Consider the following 20,433-nt stretch of genomic DNA (forward strand, 5'->3'; position numbering starts at 1 on the left):
TAGATTCATGATGCCCAGCTCTTAAATAAAAAAGATTCCAATTAGACAAAGGGCAGAAATAGAGACAGATGATGTTGGTAAAATGGCCCAGAAGCTGCACCAAATGCTACAGACTGGGGAAAAGTATCACTGTATAAGATAAACTATCATTTACAAGAACATAAAGTGGAAAACTAGAAGTTGCCTTGGACCTCTAGTGGTCCACGAAAGGGTGGTGATGGGGCAATGTTAGTTATAGAGGCAGAGTTTTTTTATGAAGTTGTATCATCATGTATGTAAAGTAATATGTGATATTCAGATAAGGAATCCTTAGGTCCTAACTCTCCAATCTCCATGTGTCTTGAAAGAAATCCCTGCTTTTAGATGCATAGAATTCTTTGTTAATTGGGTTTATAGACTAGAATGCTTTGTTGTTTGATTTATATACTATAACAGTTATTTGTTCAAAAAGATCTTTCCAGACAGTCCATGGGAAAGATGTATTATTCAGTACAAAAGTGTATGTGTGTGTGAAATACCCAAAAAATCAAATTTCAAACATCCCAGAACTCGCCCAAGTCAAGCCGAGTCAGGCCGAGTTTTCGCAGCCCGAGTTAAGCTTGCCGGGTTGACTCGCTGGAGGGCCGAGTCAGCTGAGTCACCGAGTTGACTCGGCGAGTTTTAAAACACTGAACAAAACTGATAACAATAAGAGTTGGGAATAAATGAACTCAAAACCTAGCCATAGATAAGTTCAAGAAAATGGCTGCTGCTTGTAGCTATGCAGAAATGACAAACAGAGTTAAAGCTCATGTACATTGATGTGTTAAACTCAATGTCCTTGTCCTATGCAGAACTTTCCCTAGTGGAATATGAAGCACACTGTGATGTGCTGAATTTTACTAGAGGAGTTAGATGAAACTTTGTATGGAACTATGATTGATACAGAGATGACCACAGTTTAACATCAAGATGAACAAAACCATATCAGGGACCATCACATTTCTTTTCTATCCAATTCCAATCCCAGAAGTGTAGCCAGGGTATGAGTGCCCTTGAATTTTCCTGAAACGATGATACATTGTATACTAATGATATTTTCTAGTGATAAAAGAACATAAAAATACTTAGTTCCATAAACATCAGAGACTCAAATAATTGGAACCTAACATTTCAATTTCTTGTCAAAAGCATCCATACAATCAGCATTAGAGAGAGCTGTAACGCCCCAAAATTTCGACTTGTGATTTCGAAAAACCTTTCAAAGATTTAAAGTTTAATATTTAAAAACAACAGCGGAAGACATTTAGAAAGGGACACAAGTCAACAATCCTGGGTACGTTAGCTGAAAAACCATTATTCACATGTACAACATCTTAAAGGAATTTAAGAAATAAGGCAATCGATTAAAATCTGCAGTTTATTACAAAATGGGTCTTTTATTCCAAAGTTCAATAAATCTAAGAAAAACTCCAAAAAGTCCCAGAGCCAAGCCGCCAGCAGAAAGAAAATGAATCTTGATCCACGTTGCACCACGCCATCGGCCGCCAGTGAAGTCCTACTCCTCTCCTGCCCATGAAATGGGTCAGTTTCATAACAAACTAGTAGGTGCACGAATAGATAAGTAGAATGAAAATAAAACAGGACATTCATGAGATAAGCAATTATGATATTTAAGCAATTAAAGCAGTTGTAGTCTATTCTAGCAAATGTAATAAGTGCAAAGAGAAGCAGTGTAAGTCTCAGTCATCCATATCTATTCATGAATATATTATTTAAGTTCTGATATTAACTGGCCTGTGGGTACGCACAGACGCGAAACGTAGAAACAGCCGAGACCAATCCGGGGGTTTATTATGTCAGGTGTTTTCATTAACCCGGATGGTTGACTGAGTCCGCTCCTAAGGGGACGGTCAGTGACCAAGAGAGTAAATCCCCAAAGGCATTCGTGGCCCATGGATGCATCCAACTTCTGCAGAAGTGCCTGGGAGTTACCACCTAAGATAATTTATGGTAATCCCAATTCCCCTAACTCCGATGACTGGGGAAAACCGAGTCTTTTGCTCGTGGGGTGGTTGTTAACAACCTGTCCATCGGAGTCTTTGTACCATCCATCCTCTCCCTTGATGAACCGTGAAGATCGGATGGGTATGACGGGGGGTTTCTTAACCGCCGTCCCATCCTACATGCTCTGGTCCATTAGACCCACTCGAGCATCTTGCCTGTGAAGGCGAAATGGTCATCATTTTATGTGATCTCAGCATTTTGCTAATAGCATTCATCGAGGTTGCCACAACCTCATCATCCCACCATCGTAACCCACTTGGGACGTACTTGTCCAAAAGTACGATCGTACCTTCCTAGAGGTACAACTACGATGAGAGGGCAACATAATGGTTTATGATTTCTTTTGGTTCCTATATGACATGTTTTGCTTTTCTGAGCAATTGGCCTGTGGAGGCCGATATTACCATATCAAAATCAGTAAATTATAGATTTCACCCTTCAATACCCTCCATGATCTTACATAAAATTCATACCGTACCTGCCTTTAAGGTTTGGTTATAATGGCAATTGCAGTGGTTTTGAGTCTCTTCACAAAATCTATCTTAAGTATGCAGTTTCAAAGGAATAAGCATGCATAATAGACAATTATGAGTTAAGTAAATGTACACGTAAACAGGCATGCCAAGTAAACTACTTGATTCTTTCTAGAATGAGTCTACCCAAAGAATTTACATTATGCAATTTCAAAAGAATCACAAAGAGTAAAACATGGATCAACACATACTTCTTCAGATACGCAAATATGCAAAAATAATTATTCTATCTCAGAAGTCTTATTTTATTTAGTTCATACATACTATTCATGCGACTTTCCCCTACCTCGGGATGTCTTGCAGCTGCGTGCGTCTACGCGTGTAGATGATACGAGGCTCGGGCCGCGGAGCCAGAGCGAGGGTCCGATGCGAGGTCTGCAACAGTGCTACGTTAATTATCATGCGGAAAGTAAAAGAAACAATCCTGCCTACAGGAAAAAAAGAGAGACAATAGGGGTGTGCCCCTACTGGCTGAAATCAGGAAAGCGACAGGGGGCGAACCCCTGCCTGCCGACAACAGTGGGGCGACTGGGACAGAGCCCCTGTCGAAAACAGCGAGGCGACAGTGAGGCCAGCACGAGACAGCAGGGAACCAGCCCCTTGCCGGTAGCATCGATGCGGCAGGGGGGCAGCCCCTGCCGACAACCCAGAAGCGGCAGGGGTTGAGCCCCTGCCGACAGCCAAAAGATGGCAGGGCTAGCCCCTGCCGACAGAGTGAGGGAGAAAGCTCGAGACGAGGGGGGTGACAGGGGAACAAGCCCCTGCGTGCCGAGAATCAAGGGACAGCAGGGGAGTATCCCCTGCCCTCCCAGAAGCCAAGAGGCGGCAGAGGACGAGCCCCTGCCAGCCTAGCAAAACTAAGGGCGACAGAGGCATTGCCCCTGTCAGCCGAGCAAGACAAAGAGTGACAGGGGCATTGCCCCTGCCAACCGATCAGTACAAAGGGTGACAGGGGCATTGCCCCTGCCAGCCGAAACAGGAAGGCGGCAGGGGCACTACCCCTGCGCGCCAAAACTTTAGAGGCAGCGGGGCTAGCCCCTGCCTGCCAGGAATCATGAAGCGGCAGGGGCACTGCCCCTGCCTACCGATGATCGGGGGGGTGGCAGGGGGACTAACCCCTGCCAGAGAGAGTGAGGGCTTGGGACGGGGGTGACAGGGAGGGCACCCGACCTCCCGTCGGTTCCCTATCACCCACCGAGGAGAGGGAGTGTCGCAGGGGCCATTGGTCCCCTGCCGGCACTCCGGCGCACCCCCAGAGGGAAGAAGGGACGACAGGAGCCTTGCAGGCCACCTGTCGGCCCTTTGGTGAATACCGGAGAGGCAGGAGGGCACGGCAGGGCTGTACGCTGCCTGCCGGCCTCCCGGCGAGGTGACGGCGAGGGGGGGGTGAGGAAAAGAAGAGGGAGGAGAAGAGAAGAGGGAGGATGGCATACCTGGGAGCGGTGGCCGGCGTCGGCGACGTGCGCAGCAGGGAGGATACCGGCGTGGAAGGGGGGCGAGGGCTGCGAGAGGGAGGAGAAGAGAAGAGGGAGGCGTGATCCCCCCCCTCGCCCTCCATCCTTTCTCTTAAAGCCGCAGGGGGGCACCCGAAAGGGGAAACCCTCGATGGGTTTCCTTATCCAGCCCAGAACGAACGGGGAGAAGGGGGGGGGGAGTGCGGCGCTCGGGACCCTGCGTCGGGTTACGCAAAACCCTAAAATAAGGGGCCCGGGTCGGGTCCGGACCCGACCCGGCCCGGGTCCAAACAGTTTTTTTTTTTTTAAAAGGGATTTTACAAGAGCAGCCTGAACACAGAGCAATTAAACAATGTTATTCAACTATGGATAACTGGTGATGCCACTGCATGGTCAAGGTATAATACAGTAAGGCACTTCTCTAGCATTAATTGCAATATCTGTAATGATATATAAACTTGACATCAATAAGTATCTAATTTGGCATTAAAACTAGGTGTACTTACAATAAAAGTTCAAAAAAACAACTTCCAAGTGCCAAAATTCTCAACATAACATATACCCAAACTCAAACAGAAATATACCATAATAAGACAACTGATGACAATTCATGGTAGCATAAGCTCAAAAGTAAGATGTGGTAGAATACCTGAAGTAATAGGCAACTGAACATCTGAGACTGACAGTCTTCCTGCAGAAGCTCCCCTGATTCCTTTGGCATCAGCAAGCATGGCTTTGTATTTAAACCACTGTCCTTTTGCCTTCTCAGTGACAAGCCACTTTAGTCAAATAGGAAAAATATAAATGTAATTAGGTACAAACAAAATGGAAAAAGAGATCCAGGATTTGACAACAAAACAGAGAGTCCGTAAATCATGACATGTAAAAGTAAAACCCATATACCGGTCAAACTTTTGAGAGAATGTTGGTTATGTGAGAGATATACCGTATCAATCTCTTTAACCGATTCTAGTGAAATGATACCCTTAGACTTTGCCCATTCACGAGCACCATCACCAACCAAAAACCTAAAAGTATAGCAGCAGACAGTGAGCACAACAATTCAAAAAACACATCAACCACTTGATTTTCGGACTTTTAAGGAACTAAAGAATGAGACAAAGAGATAAATCAATACAAAGATCAGTACTTGAGACCTTTTCTCTTTTTTTCCCCCGCTGTTTTTAGGTTTATAAGACAATAATAACCAATACTTGGAAACACATACATATATAAATAACATATTACATAATTCATAATACTAAAAATACTTTCAGGATTTTATAGAAAAATCCATCAGAAACACACATATATAAAAAAACATAATCTATTAAAATTATCTGTGCATGTGTTCAATGTTTCACAGAAAAAATCCCAAAAAGCAAAGTAGCACACACACACATATATATAAAAATATAATAACTAAGCATGTTTTCATAATTTCACAAAATCACACACACACACACACACACACACATATATATATATATATACAAAATAATAATAATAATATATATAAGAATAATAAATGGCTAAACTGCCCTCGTGCCTAGGCAGATCCAGCTTAGTCGCTGACTAGGCACCTTAGTCAGTGCCTAGTCGGCAAAATTGGTGTAACGCCCCGAAATTTTAACCCAGATTTTTGAGGATTTTTTTTTTTTTAAAAGCGGAAACAACAAATGATTACAGGGTTAAGCATTTCAGAATGATACAGGAAAGTAAAAGCAAACCACACCATTTATTCTTATTTCAAAAATAATAGAATCAGAGTTTTCACATCATAAGTCTCAAAATAAAACTTTCCAATCCTAAAGAAAGTAGGACCGTCAGGGAACAAATAGATCCAGTCCTGGTCAGCGCCTCATCCTGCTTCACTCATGGACTACTCTGTGCCTGAAAATGATAAAAATTATAGGAATTAGACTACCACGTCTAAGTAGGAAACTGTAATTATTCTTGCAAGTAGATCATGTGTCAGGTGTGTGATGTGGGTGTCGTGTGTGATTTTCCGTCTATATATAAACACATAAGGAAGTCGATGCAACAGCAATAACAGACATACATCTAAATAAAAAGGTAGATTATGTAACAGTTATACTTAATCACAAAAAGCATTTTATGCAACTACAACAATTAAGCAAGGTATTAAGCAATTAAAGCAGAACTTACACTAACATGAATAACATCTATATAACATCCATAATATGAATTCAATTAACTAATATATGCACGGTTTAGGATGTCGTTTCCATCATAAGCACCAAATATAAAGCATGATGGAAGAGTATGCAAATGTCTCTTTAATGACTTCAACACAGTGTTACCTAACTGTTCTAATTGATATTTATCTTTTCTTCTCCCACGGGTACACGCGGGCCAAGGCAACCATCTCAGAAGAAAACGTTCGGGGGTATATTATTCAAGGGTATTTTATTAACCCGAGCATTCTAACTGAGACTGAAATCCCAAGGGAGCGGCCAGTGACCGAGAGAAACTCCCAAAGGCCAAAACCAAAACAGGATGCATCCCTAACTTCTGCAAAAGAACAAAGAACTACCACCTAGGACAAAATTGGTAGTCTGGGTCCCCCCAACTCTGAGGACTGGGACCAACGAGTCGCTTTACGCTCGAAACCAAAACACGTGTCCCCAGAGTTTTGTACCACCTACCCTCTCCAAGGTAAGCCCAAGAACTGAGTGGGTTAATCTTTTCATTTAATTTATTTTCCGAAGTACGGGGTATTTTCCCCAACTTCCCCCCCCCCCCACTACCACAGCAGTAGAACTCCTAACCTTAGTCATTTTACTAAGGTGAAATAGGACAGTCCCCATTTATTTGCCATATTGATTTCATAACCCACCCTAGGTGCTCCGGTGCCTTTAAACCAGCCAAGCACAATGCCCGGTGTCTTTAAACCAGTTAGACATTCAATCATTTATAATAAGTTTTTTTCATCAGTTTAATTGTCATAGCCTACAAGCTAATAGTTCCAATACCTGTATCGGGTATTCAACCCATTTTGTCCGTTAGGCAAAGTTTTCCAATGTAATACCCTACTAAGTGAAACTATCTTTTATTGGTTATAGCATATCAAATGACAATATTAACAACATATTGCAACATCGACCGAACAAGACATACCAAATAAAGTATCTCGAACATCACTAAGAAGCACATGATTTAATCCAATTTATTCTGAGAAAACAATGAATTCCACTTAAACAAATCACATCCAGCATACTTTAACTATGAGAAAGAAACTTATGAGACTGTAACATATAGAATTTCACCCAACCTCATGCATACAATTATACACTCTTATACATGGTTCAAGTACTCAGATCTGATCACATCTAACAAACTAATAGAAAACTACAGACTTAATAGAAAACCCCAAATTAACGTATTGCTCTAGTATTACAACCATCAAATAGCATAACATCTCTATACTGTCATACACTTAGAGATTTGTTATTTTAACAAAACACATATTTCTGATTTACTATTTTAATATGTCAATCATGCAAACTCACAATTTACTGTTTAAACATGTCACCAATTCCGATCAATATAATCATGAATCATGCATATACAAGAATGAAACATGAATCATCCCACAGTGATTTTATCACAGTTCCTAATACCATTTATTCAGGAAAAACCCAAATCCATTTTCTATCGAACACCCTAAAAGTTCAAACCCTTACTATATGTATGATTACTAGGAAATTCCTAAAGTATACCTACTTTAATGATGCACAAATGTCATCACTGTACACATGTAATCAGAGGAATTCAATTCTGATAAAAATGAATAAAGTCTGGTTACAGGTAGTTAAAACATAGGTATTCAGTCTTAATAGCAATTAATAACAGCATATTAATAGAGAAAATGACCGAAAAGGAAATCTGATAACAGGTTAGACCTTACCCATTTACACAGATTCAGTTATGCTTCACAGGAATTTGATAACCATTGTTATGTAATCTTAAATGAACCAGACTGAAGGGATCGGCTAACCTACTATAAGTAAATTTATATTATAAAAGAATTTCTATTATTTAGGAACCATTTCACGTTTTAACAACTTGTGCATTATAATGGCAACTCATATAACTAAAACTCATAAAATATATTACAGTATACAACCAAGAGTTTAACCCCACCCAAATCGATGTGGATTTGAGACTTTAGGGTTAGGGTTTGGGGGTTTTCCGGCGTGGGATTTACCGAAATCCCCAACTGTCACAACACCCCTCGTGATTTGGGGATTTTCGATTCCCCCTTCCCACTCACTCACACCCCCAACACGCGAGTTACCTACAGAAAAAAAACAGTAACCTACCATTATCCGGCGAGGTTGTTGCGGCATCCACGAGAGGGTCGGTCGGCCTGGACAGCACCACCACCGGCGAGGTCGGCTCTTCACGGCAAGGCCTCGAGCTGCGGCCTGGGATTGGAGGTTGATTCGAAGTTTAGAGAGATAGAAGAGAGTGAGAGAGAGAAAGAGAGGTTCGGGGTCCCCTATTGTAGGTGGGTGGCCTCCCGAAAAGGAAGGAGTTCCTCCTCCTCCCGGCGGCTGCGGTGTGCTCCCCCAACTCCCATCTCCTTATGTGTTAGGGTTCGGCTGAACCCTAACACCCGATAACTCAGGGGAAAGGGTTTCCCCTCTCAAAACTTTTTATCGGGCAACCCATATCGGGTTGCCCCCCCTTATTAACCCCTCTTTTAATTTAACAGGGGGTGGGTCGGGTCCGGGTCCGAACCACGACCCGAAATGCTGGACCCAAATTTGATTTGGGTCCGGGTCGCTTAAACAGCAGTGGACCCAAGGGTTGGATCCACTTGGGTCCGAACCGTGGATTTGAAATATCTAATTTCTTAAATATTTATTTATATAATATTACTAAAATACTCTAATATCAGAAATTTTCTTTTGGATCCAATAACGGATCCTAGGCCCAAATCCACATAATTCTTAAGTTTTAGTGTAAAATTTGTGGTTCTTACAATTGGTACCTTTTAAGGTACCCACCTAGGAATTGCAAAGCCTAGGCATTTTACGTATACCTGACCGATGTGAACACCCAAAAAAAAAAAAATTTTTAAGTGTTGTAAAAATGACCCTTTTGCCCCTGACTCTATTTTCTGAAAAGATCAAAGTGATTTCAAAGCTAAATTTCAGTCCTTCTTTATATTTCTAGATTAAATTCCACATTGATATATTCAAATTTAACTCCGGGTCTGAACTCAGTGTTTTCAATCCGAATCTGAGCCCCGTTGTCCGATTTCCAAAATAAGATCACAAAAATACCAAAAATGATTTTGAAAGGCCCGGGCGGCTCATCTGACACTCTGTTGGATTCTCGGCCCTATATTTCTCAGTTCGAGGTTGTAAACCTCGAATATGTCTCAAAAATTCGGACACAAATCTATTTTCTGAAGAAATTTTCTCAAAATAGCTCTGAAAATTCCCTTTTGTAAATATTTTACAAAAACACAAAAAAAAATTAGTTTTAAATATTTGATTTCTCGTAAAGCTTTAGGATTTTATTTCAAAAATACAAAAAAATAGAAAAATAACATAAAAACCAAAAAATTGGGAAAAGTTACAAGAAAAACAAAGGATTTTTAAGCCTTGTGAAACAATTTTCTGAAAACCTCATTTTCTTAACCATTTTTTTAGAAAATTCTTAAAAGGGGAACCACCTTTTGAAATAAGGAAAAATTTTAACAAACTCTTCCCGCACTCCTTCCTTCTTCTCTCTCCATCGTCCATCTTCAAACAGCCATCGTCGTTTTCCACCCTCAATCCTCAACAAATTTTTCTTCCCGAACTCCCCATTCTCCTTTAAGAAGGGACCTCCAAACTTCTTCTAGGCATCCATTTTTTTACGCCTGCACCTGTTCTCGATATCATCCATCAACTTCCTCACTTACTTGAAAATCGCTTTGACTTCCTCCTTTCCTTCCTGGACATTTTTTGGCGAACTGTTGAAGAACAATATCTCCTCTGCAAGAGACTACATCGCCACTCTCCCATATCGACTTCCATCCGTTGCAAACAGTATCCGTTAGTATTTTTTTTTCCCTCTTTCTTGTCCTCAGCAATCGGAGGCTCCGTAACAAAGTCAAAAAGGACTCCCTCTGGATTTCTGCAAGGAGCCGCTCTCTCCCTCCCTATTGAAGCTAGAGCCAAGATCGATCGTTTTCCCCTTCGAGCATCCGTTCTTCTCAAACACCTCTGTCAGATCTCCAGCCGCAACTACGAAATTCCATCAGGAAGGAAGGTCAGCTCCAACCTCTACACGGTAAGAAATTGCCATTTCTCCTCTGTTCCTTCTGTAGATTTGCTCTTCCCCTCGTTTCTCCCGGAAACTCTTTTAGATTCTCTGCCTCTTAGTTGTTAAAGCAAAGATAGCAATATCGGTCTGCCTATAGCAGCCCCGATTTGCATTGTCGCGATAGCAATTCGATCCTTCGTGGGATGACATTTTTTTTTATATGTATGAATTTTTGTGTCTCTAATTTCTTATCAACACCGCAAGACCATTTCAGTTCCCCGTTTTTTTTTTTTTGTTTTGCTTCCTGTTTATTACTTCTCTAAACATCGCTTTTTCATCTTGATGTAACAGTAGACACTTTCGTATTTGACCTCACTTTGGTTTGATCCCACTCTTCATATAGATATCATTAGATTTCATCTGCCTATCATCGGCATACGAAAGGGTTGAATATGCTAGATTCCATTATTTTCTCTGTTGCATCTCCGCAATCTTGGCCTCATCCGCCCTTTGTTTGTTTTCCTTTGTTCCCATAATTTATCCAGTAGAGATTTCCCGTTCGCACCCTGCATCTCATCATTTGGAATCGCATGATAGCCATAGCATCAACTCATTCGTTTTACCATTCATCATCGTGAAGTTTGTATTGGCTAAAATAAGCAATAGCAAAAAGAAAGTTGATTGGCAATCGGGTGACACCTTCCTTCAAAAGGGCTCAGAGACGAGAAGGCTCTTGTCTGTAATCGACCTCTACAGAAATCAGGGGATCACGCTATGCCTGTACGTGCTTCTGAGGTAGACTGGTAGAAGACTCTTTCATTCGCCCTCAGCAACCACCTGAATCAGCGAGATTTCTATTTTAACTTCAAGATTTGCACATTCTGTTAAGGCATCTTATTTTCAAAGGGTTAGTATTTCAGCTCCAGAAATGTCTTTTGTTAATTTCACCACATGAGTGGTTGTTTTGTGTGGATCGCATATCAGTCTAATATCACTGGCTGCTACTGTAATTGGACTTAGTGGTTTCCTTCACCCTAATTGTTACACCAAGCTCAATTATTTCAAACAGGGTTTGATCATGATTTTGGAGGCTTTTTTTTTTTAGCCAAAATCACTATTGATCGATAATGAATGGATATCTTTTGGAATGTCGATCAACAATCTTGAGATTTCTGGTGATATAAAATTGTTTGGCTGTGATTTATGTTGCACGGGTATTCCACATTTTTTTTGCTATGTTGTGAGTGTCTCTATGTTTATGAAATGCATCGGATGGTGGAGTCCTAATCATACAATCATGGAGCTTTAGTAGGGCCACCTTTGTAGTCTTGATTAAGTAGTAAAGACTTACGCTGTTCTGTGAAATATTGGCACCACACCTCATTCTGCAGCACTCTCTGCAGTATATCATTATCCCATTTTTGCTAAAATTTTGTTTACATTAGTCCACTACACATAGCCCACATCATATAACATTTCCCATCTCAGTCATATGCTTTCATTTTGGTGTCTGCACCTCAGGCTGTCAAAATTGCTCCAGCTTCGCCATATAGATGCTGTCCATCTCAGAGTGGTCTTCCCTTAGTGCATATTTTGTCAGACCGAATATTGGTATGAATAATACTCTGAATATCCTGCAAAAAGGCACTATGTAATTCTAGTCCTGTCACCAGTCATATACCATTCCTCCTCTCACGGTGGTTGTATTCAATTGTCTCATTAGCTGTCATTCATGGCCATCTTCGCAAATACCTAAGGCTCCTTTCACTGCTGCAATAACCCACCATATAGGCACATTCATCTAGTATAATATGCCTCCATTTCATCATTACTCGATTCCCCTGTCAATAAGCATAATAACTTCTTATGCACCAATAGAAGTGCCGATCCTCTACACCTCCTGTATTCACAGCAGCACACCACTACTGCTATTCACATCCCTTGCTATCTTAGTATGTTAGCAAACACCCATTGTTACATATAGTCCACCTCCCGCCAGCTAGGACTTCCCAGTATCCACAGCGGTTGATACCACAGCGTTTGCCTTGATGTCGCTGTCTTGTAGGGAATCTGTCATAGACACCATTTTATTTACAGCCACCTGGTGGTTATGTCCCTGCAATCTCATCACCCACCCCCATATGTATATGTATGTATATATACCTATACATAGATATACGTACTTATATACATGTGAATATACATGTATATATATATGTATATATATATATATCCTTTCCATCATTTTCATCATACATATTTTTTCACTATTTGATTTCCATAGGATATATGTGATTTTTCCTCTCTTTTCATTACTAACCTGGTTATTTTCAGGAAATATGTGGAAGATATCATTACTTGGGGTTGTAAATTTGGTTTTACATGTTGTAATAGCTAGATTTGAATGAAAATTTCCATTTACTGCTTTAGGTAGAATGGATGAGCATTGTAAACATTATAAATTGCTTGTTCTCATGCATTTTTCCTTTATTTCTCAAAATTCCCACAATAGTGAAACACGAATGGCACGTGCACCATTTCGTAAGAGGTAAGTTAATTCTAAGTTGACGATTTACATCAACGGCCATAGTCGGGGTGTAAACAAAACTTAGAATTTTTATCTTTTACAAAATAACACTGGATCCACACTTGATCCACTTTCAAAATTCATCATATTTTCTCAAAATATTCTTTTCTTTTATCAGAATTTAACTTATGATTAACTCAAAATATATACCAATGGCTATAGTCAGGGTATATTGAGGGTTGATTTCATTTTAAATTCTATAAAAGCACTAAAAATGTATTTTATTCTTCATTTTGAATTTAAATATAGATTATCATATAATACATTCAATGACCATAGTCAAGGATGTATTATATTTTCAATCTTATTTTAATTCATTTAAAGAATGAAATAGCTTTTCAAAATCCAATTTCAAACTTATTCAAATTCATTCATCATATAGGGTAGAATTGCATCATATTTTTCAAAATTCTTTCAAAAACCCAAGTGACTTCGAATATCTTTTCTATTTTCCAAATCTATCTCAATTTCAAAGTCCAATTTGACTTTGAAATTTCAAAATCATTTCATATTCAACTTCAAATTTCCAAACTCAATTCAATTTCAAAGTTCAATTTAACTTTGAAGTCTCTAAATTTATCTTCTGATTCAAAATCCAGTTTTTCTTCAAAGTTTTAAATCAAAGTTGAGATTAATTTTGAATCTCAAAAACCCAAATCTTCTCAAGTTCAAATCTGGATCTTCAAAAACCCATATCATCTTTAAAAGTCCCATTTGGACTTTTCAAAAGCCCAAATCCAAAGTTTAAACTCTAAAAATCCCAACTTGGATCCAGATTTCCAAGTATAAAACTCCATTCCACTTTGGATCTCCCATCACAGATCCAAATTCCATTTAGGGTCCAAACCCTTATTTCACTCTGGATCTCCCATCACAGATCCAAATTCCATTTAGGGTCCAAACCCTTATTTCACTTTGGATCTCCAACCACAGATCCGAATTTCATTTAGGATCCAGATCCTCATTCTATCATTGGATTCAGATTCAAATTCCAATTCTTAGGATCCAGAATCCAACCCTACTTTGGGTCTCAGATTCAGATCCAAAATCCAATTCTTAGGATCTAGAATCCAATCCTACATTGGATCTCAGACTTCAGATCCAAATCCATTCTAGGATCCAGAACCCAATTCTATTTTGGATCTCAGATTTCAGATCCAATTCCATCTTAGAATCCAGAGCCCAACCTTATTTTCAATCTCAGATTTCAAATCCAAATACCATCTCGTATTCCAATTCTTAAAGCCAATTCCATTTCATTCAAACCAAGTCCCTATTTCAGATCCTAAAAATCAACTCAAAACTCTATCCAGAACTTGGATTCGGATTTCATCTTGAAAATCCAACTTTTACAAATCTCATTTCTCAATTCCTTTAGATTTCCCATATTCCCTTCTAAACTTCAAAAATGGAATTCAATTCCATTCCAGATATTCATCCAAAGTTCAAACTTTTAAATTCAAAGTCCATTTATGACTTTGAAAATTTCCTTCATTCTCTTTTCATTACAAGACTTCAAGATCAATTTCCAAATGCCAGATTTATTTTCCCAAGCTCCTGATTATTCTAAAAACTTAGAACTTTAATCTTAAGTTCTAAGTTAGAAAACATTTCTTCACTTTATCAGATTCACTTGGGATTTCTTCAAAACATTTTTTTCAAAAAGAGCATACATCTTTGCATTTGCACAAGCATGATTCATTGTGCATTTTAGACTTAGGATAAATACTTAGATAAATTCTTTGCAAAGCAAAAGGCATAAAATTCGACCCTTGGTTTGATTACCCCTGGTAAAGGCGCCAGGAACGGTCGAACCTCGTACCGACGAGCGGATCCCGTCTCCCAGTTTTCCCGCAAATATTTTAAAACGGAGGCGAGTTATTTCAAATATTTTCAAAATTAAGGTCAAGTGAGACCCGCAAAAGAGTTCCTCTTCTCTTCTCTTCTCTTCTTTCTTTTCTCTTCTCTCTTTCTTTCCGTTCTTTTATCTTTTCTCCCTTCAAAAGGGAGGAAAATAAGAGGTTGGAAAGGAAGAGAGAGAATATTATGAGAGGAAAAATTTTGCGATGATCACAACCGACTAGGCAGACTAGTTGGTGCCTAGTCGGGGCTTTTGACTACATAGGTGTGGGGGACCGAAATGGTCCCACCCCTTTGACTACAGGTCAAACACTACCATTTTTTTTGGATCGGGTCAGGGTTGGACCCAACCCAGCACTTACCTGACCCGACCTGTCGACAAGGGTACAACACCCCATATGATTGTTTGTGTGACATAGGTTATGTGGTAAAACCTTAAAGTCAAAATTGGAATTGCAATTGACTTACATTTGCAACAATTAAACATTTACCATCTAGTCATTAATGAAAGCCAAGATGTGTTGCATAGAGAAAAGAGTATCCAGTCACATCTTGTCATATGGTTATAGGTTTTTGAACCAATGAACCAAGTTGACCAGCTTATACAGCTTCAGAGAACTTAGAGAAAAGTATGCAGCACAAAGCAACTAAAGTTCAGTTATTTTCTCTTGTGAGCTTGATTACAAGTGCTTAATTCACCATTCTGTGCTGGCTAAAGGCCATGCATAGGTAAATGTGGGGTAGGTCCTATTAATACAATGTTTAGGTAGCACGCAGGATGAATAATAACATGATATAGTGTAATTTTAGTAATCACTTGATTTTCATATATCCATTTTCCATTGTCTTATGAAAGTTCTAGACTGTTTATACCTCCATCTTTTATTGCTTTCTTCATAGTGTACTTTTGTGAAAGGTTGAAAGCATATTTGAATGATTATACTAAATATGTTATGAATAATTGAAATATATATATATGTGTGTGTATGTACAATTATACATATGTATATTCTGGTTATGTATATTAATATATTTTGTAAAAGCATGTGTAATGAAAACACCTTATTAGTAAAAGAATTAAACATATTTTTATGGATATATTGTGTACTTTTTTATGTTTTAATTGAGGAAGCGACACTAGTCTTTTTAGTTAGGGGTCTACCGACTAGGCACCGCCTAGTACTTTTGACTACATAGCCCCTCACCACGATAACCCCCTTCCCCCCCCACACCCCTCTCTCTTGTCTCCCTTCCGCCCACGACTTGGTACGCCCTCTCTCTCTCGTCTCCCCCTTACCCCCTCTCTCGTTTTCCCACCCCTCTGGTTTACCCCTAAGCTCATTTTTTTTGGAGCATTGATCTGGGTGAGGGGAAATAAGAGAGAGAGGAGGGTAAACAAGAGAGAGAGAGTACCTACCTCCTTTTTTCTTCTTCTTTGTCTTCTTCATATACACACGAGGAGAGAGAATATATATATATATATATATATAGAGAGAGAGAGAGAGAGAGACGATGGGAATGGGTTTACAAAGAACCCCTTCTTTTTTATAATAAAAGGAAAAACCCTTTTATGTTTTAAGAAATTTTATTTTACCCCTTCTTTTCTTTTACACCCTTTTATGTTTTAAACAATTTCATTTTACCCCTTTTTTCTTTTACATTTAAAATACACACATATATATTATAAATATAGCCATGTCCCGGTACCCACATTTTTTGAACTTGCTGTGTCATACCCTTCGTACCCGTACCCGCACCCGTACCCGTACCCGTGTGACATAACATATAACTTGTGCAGTTATTGCTGGTAATTAAATAGGGAGGAACACAGTATGCAGTGTTAGTTCCTGTTGAGATTTTACAATGTAACCCTTATAGTTTCACCAACATTTGCATAACGACACATAATTTCTTCTTTTCTTTCATCCGCCAAAAGAACCAAATGGGAAGAAAAGGTTACCTTAAAATCATCAGTGCACTGTTTCAATAACTGCACTTATTAAAGTCAAAGTTTAGGTGAACAAAAGCATAAGGCTCCATCTGGATGACAGGAGACAAAACCACGGTTTTGAGAAACTTGGTTTTACTTTAAAACCTGTTTTTGACAAACTCAGTTTGCCAAAACCAGGTTTTGTTGGTGTTTGGATTTTAGATGACTCAAAACCTGAAAAAGCAGGTTTTAAGTTTTAAAAACTCAAAAAGCCAAAAAAAAAGAGAAAAAATTTGGTAAAAAAATCAATCACCACTTTCCGGCCAGCCACAGGCCAGAAAATGGCTAGAGCAGTACCTTCGGCAACCTATGTCACAGGGATTTGCCCAATAGGGTGTTGCACCCGCGTCCACGTGATGCGACGCAGGTGCGGCACCCCAGGGTCATATCTGTCCAAAATGGACTTGGTCAACTCTGACCAAGTCCATTTTGGACCAAAAAAAAACTATGAAAGGGAGCATCCCCCCACATTAAAAAAATAAAAAAATAAGGGGGGCACCTCTAGCCTCTCCCAAGGGGTACCCCGAGCGCCCCCACCCCCCCAATTAAAAAAAATAGGGGGTACCTCGAGCCCCTAAGTTATATATATTAAAATATTTAAAAAATTATATATATCTACCCTCCCGCACCACCGCACCTAAGTTTTTTTAAAGTGCCGCATCGCCGCACCCGCACCTATGTGACATAGCTGGAAAGGATAACAATTGCCAACCAGTGGATTTAATTCATAATGTTCTGCATTGTTTCCAATTAAAAGGGAAAATCCACATTTACCTTCCAAACTATGCTGTCCTGAAGAGGAGTACCTTTCTCCTGTAACTTCTAGTTTTCATTATCTCATGTAGTTTAACTCATGATATGTTTTCAGTCTGTCCCAAGATATGGAGAGCAGAAAAACCATGGACTTCTTTATGAAATAATAATGGAGACTCCATATCACTAGCATGGTCAGCAACCACTGAGCTGTTTGTGAGGAGGTATTATGGTAACAATGGACAATGCATGTGAATCTGCAATGATTGATTGATTGATATACTGGAAAACAATTTTCAAGCATGGGCACATTCTTAGGCTCCGTTTAGAAGACACCAAAAATTAGGTTTTAAACCTGGTTATGAGGCACAAAACTGGGTTGTGTGTTTGTTTGGATAACACAACTTAGTTTTCATAAACCAGATTTTGAAGAAAATTTGGTTTATGAAAAACCAGCTCCTGTAACGCCCAAAAAATCCAGGACTTGTAACTTTTTAGAATAGTTTAGAAAGCTATGAAATCATACAATAATCAAAGTTTAAATATTACTTCAGCGGAAAATGATAGTTTTAAAACCACAAGTCAATGGACCTTGAGCGCATTACAGCGTAAACTTTCCTTTGTCGAATCCTGCACAACTATTGAAATCAACTGGTTTAGAAATGGAATTTCAATAATTGAGAATTTGTTCATGGGATTTTACAACTCGTTATATTTGTTGAAACCATAAAGAAGTTTATTAAAACAGTTTTAGTAACTCAAGGTATAATTAAAAGAGAATTTTTCTGAAATACACTTCATACCAAATCTACCAACATGTCCTCAGGAGCGAAACGTCAGGGAAAGAGCTCTATCTTGATCTCATCGCGCCATCGTGGCATCGCAGAGTGTATCACTTATACATCACTTGCTCATAAAATGAGTCAGTTTCACTAAAAACTGGTAGGTGCACATACAGGATAGACAGGCAATATAGCAATTTAATTTCAATAGATTCATGGAGCAACTACCATGAGCAAAATGTTAAAACTATTACAAGCATTTCACTGGCACAAGTAGGCTAATTATTATAAGCAAAACACTGCATAAGCAATTTAACTAGCAAAATATGATGCTACATCAACCATACACACAATTCCCTAAGTATTGAAACTTGTTGCATGCTATAGCTTTCATACGTGCATAACTCAACAAAGTGTGTGATCAGATTTAAATTATGTTTCGATATTAACTGGCCAAGTGGGTACGCACAAGGCATGACTCTAGAAACAACCTAGACTGATCCGGGGGTTTATTATGCTATGTATTTTAAGATAACCCGGATAGCTGACTGAGTCCGCACCTAAGGGGACGGTCAGTGACCAAGAGAGAAATCCCCAAAGCAGCATAAACAATGGATGCATCCCAAACATGGAGAGCTACCACCTAGGATAATTATGGTAGTCCCCTTCCCCTAACTCCGATGACTGAGGAAGCCGAGTCTTTTGCTTGTAACTGCCATTAATGGCTTATCCATCGAAGTTTTTGTACCTTCCTGTCCTCTCTCCTGACAGGAGTCAGCGGTTCAAATGAGTACATCAGGGTTAATTAACTAAAGACCCATTCTACATACTCTGGTCTTTCGACCAAACTAAAGTATCTTGCCGGTGAAGGCGGAAATCATCACTTATTTAGGTGATCTCAGCATTTTGTTATTTGCACTCATCAAGGTTGCCACAACCTACTCATCCAATCATCGCAATGTAAGAAGACGTACTTGTCAAAAAGTACAGACGTACTTGTCAAAAGTACGACTACGATGAAAGGGATATGATTTCACCAAAGAAACCCCAACATATATTATCTGTAAAAGAAGTAACACAACACAATTTGGCAAGATAAGTCTTGAATTCATTTCAACAATATTTTGCATATTTCATGATACGAGGTCGTCTCGGATCTCTAGTCCGATCAATAAAGTACTTAACACGTCGTGCATGACTAAAAGTACGCTACACCAAAAAGGGGGGTGCGTAGGCTTCTCAAAAGGAACACCCAACACACAACTTCATAACGATCAAAAGAATATAGGAGTGCTCATTTGGCACGATTCATCCTTAAAAGTCATAATGCCACATTAAGTCATTCACGCAAGGCACAACACTATCAATCTTGCATCCAAAATTTATCTTAGTATCGACATGCGACACTAGATTGATAAATGAATAATGGGTCCTTCAACAGAACCCCACTCATTCATAGGCTCATGCCCCTGATCGGGGTTATTCGAATTGGGTCGCAACTCAAATCGGGGTTATAAAATATTTCTCCCAAGTGTGTGGACCTGGGAGGGCCCAAATGTGACTTCGCAATCCGACAGGACTTAAAACTTAACTTTGCAAAAGTTGTGCAATCTGAAGAGCACTAGGTTTGCAGAAGGAAAACCTCTTTAAAAGAACTATAGCGCACCAGCGCAACTTCTAGTGTTTTGAAAACAACTGAAATCAGGTTAAGCACAAGACTACATTTATGTAAGTACATATTTACCATGAGTGTGAGCATATGCAGGTTATAACATGACGACAAACAACTCTCGACTTTTGATGCCGCACATCGAGCGAAAAACACATAAGTAACACACGCGGTACCAAAACCATACCTTGACCACTTAGATAGGCAAACACATAAGGTCATAAGTAATACATGAGACACGAAGTCGTACCTCACTCAAAGGAAACGTGCAGGCAAAAATGTATGCAATCAAACAAGGGCATAGGTATTGCAAGAAGTACGAAACCACACCTCAAACTCATAAGCAACTACGCAAAATAATGATCGAAGAATGAAATTGTACCTCGACCCATGAGCATACAAACAAGATAATGCGAAATGCAGAAGCAATATAACTCTAAGCATCTCTAGCATGGGCATCTTAATTATTTCAAC

At 39.4% G+C, this 20,433-nt stretch overlaps 1 protein-coding gene across 1 annotated transcript in view; it reads right to left on the reverse strand.

Annotated features, from left to right (window-relative positions):
- Positions 1-20,433, reverse strand: part of LOC149818715 (N-terminal nucleophile aminohydrolases (Ntn hydrolases) superfamily protein) — a 52,979-nt gene that overhangs the window by 4,715 nt on the left and 27,831 nt on the right. Inside the window, exons 5-6 of the mRNA XM_089986280.1 lie at positions 4,980-5,061; positions 4,683-4,812 (exon numbers count right to left, since the gene is read on the reverse strand). Coding sequence (XP_089842406.1) covers positions 4,683-4,812; positions 4,980-5,061 — 212 coding nt within the window. The remainder of the gene's footprint in view (positions 1-4,682; positions 4,813-4,979; positions 5,062-20,433) is intronic.

The sequence above is a fragment of the Nuphar pumila genome, chromosome 13 (genome assembly GCF_984573655.1).
Source record: "Nuphar pumila chromosome 13, dmNupPumi1.hap1.1, whole genome shotgun sequence".
Lineage (NCBI taxonomy): Eukaryota > Viridiplantae > Streptophyta > Magnoliopsida > Nymphaeales > Nymphaeaceae > Nuphar > Nuphar pumila.